Consider the following 7,500-nt stretch of genomic DNA (forward strand, 5'->3'; position numbering starts at 1 on the left):
TGTGAGAGAGCGTGGGCCGAGGCATGGACCAGGGCGGAGAGGGTGAAAAAAGGGGGGTCCGGAAGCGTTTGGGAAGTTCGGTGTTGTGGGTGTTGTGGGTTCCACTAGAGGGGAAAGGATTTTTCCTGTCGGACAATGTGTTTAACGTTTACCTGATTAATGACGCATCAGAACGAGACGTGATTAACGGCAAAAGAATATAATGACGCTCAGAAGTTCCTCGTGAGTCCTGTTATTCATCATGTGCAAAAAAAAAAGAAATGCTACAGCAGATGTGTTTCTGTCTCTAAACGCGATTCCACAGCAAACCCGTTCCAGCATGACAGTGCCGCAGTGCACAAATCCAGCACAATGATACACTTTATATGGGTTTGGAGTGAAAGATCTCCACTATTAAACACCTCATGTGTGTCTGAATGAGCAAAGATCAACACACTTTCATGTTTATGAAGTTTATAAAACATAAACATAAACATAAAACCTGCCGAAACGGCACATATCACGTACTTCCTATTATAAGATCTACGCCAAATATGAGATGATTAGCCGAGGAACTATATAGTTCAGTTTCAGTTTCCCCGAAAGCAGTTTGGTTGCAGCACACAAGAATATCACAAGACATAAGTCAAGACACACAATTTCTCCCAAAAATATTTAACCTCAATTTCAAAGTTTCATAGCTGAGAGGATACGTTTGGAGCTCTATAGCAGAAGATCTTCCACTCTAATTTATGGAAAGCAGATTTTTATAGAGCCGGCTTTGCGCATTTTGTGTCAGTAATAAATGATTGGAACTACAGTCAGAGTCGGTGTATGTAGACGTGTTGGGGGAATCTGCTTATTGAAAATGTAACGTTTTATTTTATTTCCAATCAAAAGAATGAACTAAACGATTCATGTATTTTGATGAACGAGATTCAAAGAACCGAGTCACTAAAATGATCAGATCTTCCCATCACTAGTTGTCAGGTAAAATCCCATGATCTGAGCTACAGGAGATCTTTCCAGGCTACATTTATATGATCAAACAGACGGTAGCCAATGAGGCGGCTTGGAGTGGAACGCGGAAAGCGGTCTTTGTTGGATGGATCGATGCGACGTGATGCCAGGTTTCGAACGTCTTCGCTGCGTTCACATTATTTTTCCCGTTCTATCGTCATTTCATTGTGCGACCTCAGAAAGGATCCCAGAACAACGTCACAGTAACTGAGAACCATTAGAGGTTGTAGAGTTGTTGTTCTTTTGTAGTGCTAGAACCCTAAAACACTGCATTTTTAATGTTCAGTAGGATCCAAATAGAACCTTTTATTAGAAACCAGACAAACTTTATCGATCTGAGAGTTACGATGTTTTGACTTACGATTGTTCCGATCTTACAATTTACGAAACTTTTTGTACAAATATTTAAATATTTAAATATTAAAATGTTCTCCCTCTAGTGGTCGACAGCGGTAGTTGTCTTGAAGTTAGAGCGTGTATTTTTTCGCCGTTTTTGGTGTTTCACCAACCAAATTTAGGTCTTGTCTTGTTTTTTTCCGGCGTCGATGGACATAGCGTGTTTTACTGTCGCATACACATATACTGTACAGTTTATATATTACGATACTGTAAATCGCTCTGTTTTGCTAATACTCTAATCTGTTAGACTATTAATAAATACAAATATACTACCCCATACTGATCGTCGTACTTTAACACTCCTGCGTAGGCTAGGCCATGTTTCAAGGATTCTTTTTTTTGTCAAAATGAAAATGAAAATTTTTTGGGCTCACATTGAGAAGATCAGGTCTCATTTCGCTCGAAAATCCGTGATTCCCTTCCCTCCGTACCTGCCCGTGTCAACAAGCACCGGCCAGATTCATTTGTTTTCTGTGAAAACGCTGTCGCTAAAAGCAGTGTTCGAATCCTGAAACCCAGTCTTTTAAAACAATTCATCACAAGTGCTGTTAGAAAGAAGGGCCACTGTGCAGCACTTAGAGAGTTCGACAAGATGGAACAAGGCGGCGTCTCGTTGCAACCAACGTCGCCGCGATACGGACCAGTGTTTATGAGCCGGAGCTGCACGCTTTTAACGGCATCTATCGTGCGCTAATACGCGCGTATTCATCCACAGCTTAGAGCATTCGCGCGTGTTTTCCGAACGTTCGATCATTCACAAGCAAGCGTCTTTTTTCAGTACTTCTAGTTTTTACACTCAGCCTTTTCATTACAGCTTTACGCATGGTTGGACTCCGACCAAAACCATGTGACCTTGGACACACTCTTCCCGATCTCCTTTTCGGGGAGCCAAAGATGCCAGCAACCGTAACTGCAAATAAGAAAAGACTCGTATAACTTAATCGTACATCAGAGGTTTGTCGAGGCTTTCGGCGACCGCAGCGTTCCCGTTTTAAATGTTTACTGTAGTTCGCCACTGTACTGATCTTGGCAAGGGACGCCTGGTCGCAAAAAAAAAAAAAACCCGATCTCCGTCTTACTCCAAGCCACAGAAAACGATGCTCATGGAGAGCAAGTGTGTGTCACGAGGAAGCGTGGGAAACAATACAATAGGCCACCATTTTCCGTTATTTACAATGTTTCGAGGGCGTTTTTAATATTGGTAATAGTGGTGCATTCGTTTTTCACATGTCAGCAGTCGAGAACTCACACAAGCACAATGATAAATGACATAGCGGATATTATAGTGCTGCCGCTGTTAGGCCCTCGAGCAAGGCTGTTCACCCCCGTACGCTCAAATCATTTACTCTCAATTATAGTCAACAATGTGCAATATCACCTATTTACACAATGTGGAATATTACTGATCTAAACAATGCGCAATAATTCTTATGTAAACAATGTGTAATATTATTTATTTACACAATGTGCAATTTTACTTATCTATAGAATTTACATTATTTACACAATATTGTTTATTTACGCAATATACAATATAATTTATTTATGCAATATCTACAATATTTTTTTTTTTACACAATGTACAATATTACCTATCTATAAAATTTACAATATTAATTATTTACACAAAGCGCAATATTATTTATTTACTTTCACTACTTTTTAAAATGTATATATATATATATATATATATATATATATATATATTATTGGTGTATTCTATTTTATGTAAATACTGTATAAACCTTTTTTTATTGTGGAGATTTTTTTGTGCTTTGAAATGTATTTATTGTCTCCTAATGCTCGATTAGTTTATTAGATAATTCTGCACCATACAAACAAACAAGCTTTAGTTTTTAAGAGATATATCAGATGAGCCGTTTTAAATGTGTGTGGGGGGGGGGGGGGGTAGGGGCCATAGTTTCGGGCCCCCTGGGTTAGATTTTGTGCGAATAAGCTCTTTGTTGTTCATGATATTTTTGTTTTCTCACAGGTTTGAGGAGTACAGGGTGTTGCAGACATTGGTGGCTTTGCTCTCAGATCAGCCTGAAGAAGTGCTGGTCAATGTGGTGGGGGCTTTAGGAGAGTGCGCCCAAAGACCGGTGAACCGCATTGCCATCCGAAAGAGCGGCGGAATCCCACCACTGGTCAGCCTGCTCACAGGAACCAACCAGGCACTGCTGATCAACGTCACCAGGGCTGTTGGAGCTTGCGCGATGGATCCAGAAAACATGGCGTAAGTTCTCCAAGGGGTCAGGATTGTTTTTAAATAGCTCGCTCTGCAAGCAGGTTTGCACTCCAGAAGTCTTTGTTACTTAATTCTTTCAAGCACTTTATATCTTTTGGAAAAAAAACTAAATTTTTATCTCTCTGGACCACTCGGTTATGAGTATTAAATCCAGCATGGTAGGGAAAAGAAGGGTACAGTTCCACTCTAACACAACCTCTCGTGTGATATACTATATCAGGCCGGTTACTTACCACAACCCAAAGAAGATTTGATCATTTGAATTCAAACGTGCTCCGACAGGCTTACATTACTGGCAGCAACAAGCGTCCAACAAGCCAATTCGAAAATGGTTCCTCTGCCCTTGGCTTGGTTTGGGTTTAGAGGAAACCACAATGTTGCTCTGGCTGAAATATGCTGTTGCCACCAATTTCATCCTGTACGCCAAGTTCCGCTCCTTCTCGTAGCTCTTCGAACAATGCTTCAGCAGCGTACAGTGTGGAATATCTTCACCTCGCACCCCTCTGGTTGTTTGCTCGGTGTGGTTTCAGCGAGGCACAATATTGTTGTTCTCCTTTTAACGCTGCGACGACGAATCTCGAGGGTCCCTGACCAGCCTAACGTTCGTGTCTCATCCAAGACCTGACAGGTCCAGTGTGGAAACCCTCATGGCTCAGTGATTTAATGACAGAGAGCAGGGATTACTGTTTATCCTACCTGCTGATCCGCTCATATTTGTGGCCAGGGTGGAGGCCTTAATTGTTTCACTGCGGTCATTTCAAGTAAGCCGAAGCAGGAAGTTGGCACGGGCGGCCAGCCCCAGCCACACGAAACTGGAACGGAGTGCAGGACATGCACCGAGAATTCCTTTGGTCCACCATGTGCAGATCCCATCCCTTGAATTAAGTTAAGCTTGACGAGGTTCAATAAAGAACAGCAAAATTCGCAAAGAAACTGCAGCATGCCCGAGACGTGACTCATGGAAATCCATTCTGTTCTTGTTGCGCTAATTTCTTGTTGATTTTGTTAATGGTAAGGAAGTGATTTCCTCGAAGAGGTTGCAGGTGTTCCTCAAGGGTGTGGCCTTGTGCTTTTGAGCGTTCCCAGCACCATGTTTTTCCTTTTCCGACGTTTCTCCGTTTGGGTCGACGCTAAACTACCGTTCCGTCTTCAAACACCATTTTGGACACGTTCCACCAAACAAATTAATCGAATAAGTCAGGAATTTGTTTACTGGGTTCGCTTCAGTAGATTGGTTCGCATCTTCATTAATAAATACCACTCAAGCAGCAATCAGCCACAATGCTCATCTGAGGGCCGTAGCACATTAGTGTGTTATATATATATTCATCCATCCGTCTTCATTACCTACTTCATCCTGCTCAGGGCTTCATCATTCTCAGGAATCTGGATTCTTTACCTACCACTATGTTTAAGGAGGTCGGAGGAAACCGAGCACCGTGAGGAAACCCCCACACACACAAACTCTGGTACTGAACCTCGGACACCGGGGAGATGTTTTATAGCTGGGGTAAAGATGAAGAACAGCACAGTTCAGCACAGTCGGATGTTCAGTGTGTGGGTGTTGGAACTTTAGGCACCATTATTTTCCAGATTTCATTTTCTGTCACAGACAGGAATCACATATGAAAGAAAAGGTGAACAATGAAATATTTTTTTCTGTATATCCCTGCGATGTAGGGAAGCTGATCATATCAGAGATATTACAGCGCCCCTGAAGCACAGAGGGTTACGGGCCTTGCTTAAGGGCCCCAAGAGTGGCAGCTTGGCAATACTGGGACTCAAACGCCAGACTTTCTAATCAATAACCCAGTTACTTAACCACTGAACTACCACCTCCTCTATGGCTATATCTTGGAATGTGATCATGTGAAACATTCACCCGGGACTGTTTTAGGGCCATTTTGAAGAAAAATGGCCAACAAGAAAGTTCACCAACAGTTGGATGGAGAGCTACAAATAAGCTGCTAAGCGATTGTGCAACAGAAACAAAACATGCGATTCGACAGAAACAAATTACGCTTGTTGCATCACGTTTCACTTTTTCTGTCGATTGAAGCAGAACGTGGTTGTTATCTGTAGATCAGTCGTAGTTGTGTGTCTATTGGACACGAAGGAAACGTCACCATATGCCATACAATATCGAAATCCATTTTCTTGGGTTTATAGGAGGAAAGTTTCAGCCATGAGCTTGTTTGTGACCACAGCTATAGTTAAAAATGTTCGACTTTCAAAACAGAATTCCAATTATTGCACCAGTCTTGTAGCCTGGACGAATTCGTTCCTTTGTGCTGTCGTACTGTGTCACATAAAAAAACAACTTCGCGAGTGAACAAAAACAAAGCGCCCGTGTTTGAACCGAGCGCAGACGCGATGCCCCGGGAAATTCTCTGTAGTGGCACGTCGCCCTGAGCCGACGTGTTCCACTGTGTTGCACCATCTGAATCGTATTACTTTTACAAGACTATTATAGACTCCGGTCCCATTCCCAATTAAGGCTGGACGCAAATACACTGCTTTACGTTTCGAGCCTTCTCACTCGGGCGAGCGCAACCAGAGATTGTCTAAAAGCATAATACGTTTATGGACGTATGCGACCACAGCGGTGTAGTAAAAATCCACACAGCTCGTTTGGGAAGAAATAAGGGGGTCACGTGAACGCGAGAGCAACTAGAAGCGCCGCCATCCAGAAAAATGCATCACCTCCTGAGCAAAAGGCTCGGGACGTGTATATTTTTAGGGACGGCTCTTTTTTTTTTTTTTTTTTTTCTTTTTTTTTCACGTTTACACTTAGTTGTGGACAGAAAGCCTTTCTTCGTCTCCCACGCACATTCTTCCTTTTTGTCTTGCGGCTCATTTTCGAGAGGCCGATGGTTGAGTGTGTTAAGTAATTAGAATAGCTGCCATATGATCGTTTCCTGTCGCAGACCAACATGTTCACGTCTGGGTAGGACATTAAGCTGAGACTGGCCATGCTGGGAATGTCCACAACAACAGTGTTTAGTGTCCACACTGTTTTCTGTCCACAGTGTCCACACTGAGACAGGAGACTAGTGTTAGTGTCCACACTGAGACAGGATTCTAGTGTTAGTGTCCACACTGAGACAGGAGTCTAGTGTTAGTGTCCAAACTGAGACAGGAGTCTAGTGTTAGTGTCCAAACTGAGACAGGAGTCTAGTGTTAGTGTCCACACTGAGACAGGAGTCTAGTGTTAGTGTCCACACTGAGACAGAAAACTAGTGTTAGTGTCCACACTGAGACAGGAAACTATTGTTAGTGTCCACACTGAGACAGGAGTCTAGAGTTAGTGTCCACACTGAGACAGGAGTCTAGTGTTAGTGTCCACGCTGAGACAGGAAACTAGTGTTAGTCTCCACACTGAGACAGGAGACTAGGGTTAGTGTCCACACTGAGACAGGAGACTAGGGTTAGTGTCCACAATGGGACAGGAGACTAGGGTTAGTCTCCACACTGAGACAGGAGACTAGTTTTAGTGTCCACATTAAACCATGTATTGTTTTTTACATCTATTCGTACTACTTTGTTGTTTTCGACTATAAATTGGCAGACATCTTTATAAACACTTTCCACTTGAATGTGAACTAAATCTCATGTCCACATGTAAGTCAGCAGACCTTAAAAGACTCGCTGTCCCCCATGTTTGTAAGCGTTCCACTTTACCTGCTCAGCACTCTGCGTGTTGAAATCGCACCGTGCGGGACTCAGTGCTGTTAGGGCACAGATTTACTGCCTCTCTGGGGTCTCCTAAGGGCTTTTCTTGTTATCACGACTCAGGAGTTGATTTATAAGTCGCCAGACGGCGCGAGTCCTCCAGATCCTCTGTGTCCCGTACA

General features: G+C 42.8%; 1 protein-coding gene across 1 annotated transcript in view; it reads left to right on the forward strand.

Moving 5' to 3' along the window:
- The window catches only part of odad2 (outer dynein arm docking complex subunit 2), a 65,662-nt gene that overhangs the window by 41,381 nt on the left and 16,781 nt on the right, over window positions 1-7,500 (forward strand). The window contains exon 16 of the mRNA XM_083557431.1: window positions 3,392-3,634. Coding sequence (XP_083413557.1) covers window positions 3,392-3,634 — 243 coding nt within the window. The remainder of the gene's footprint in view (window positions 1-3,391; window positions 3,635-7,500) is intronic.

This window comes from Silurus aristotelis (assembly GCF_946808225.1).
Source record: "Silurus aristotelis genome assembly, chromosome: 12".
Lineage (NCBI taxonomy): Eukaryota > Metazoa > Chordata > Actinopteri > Siluriformes > Siluridae > Silurus > Silurus aristotelis.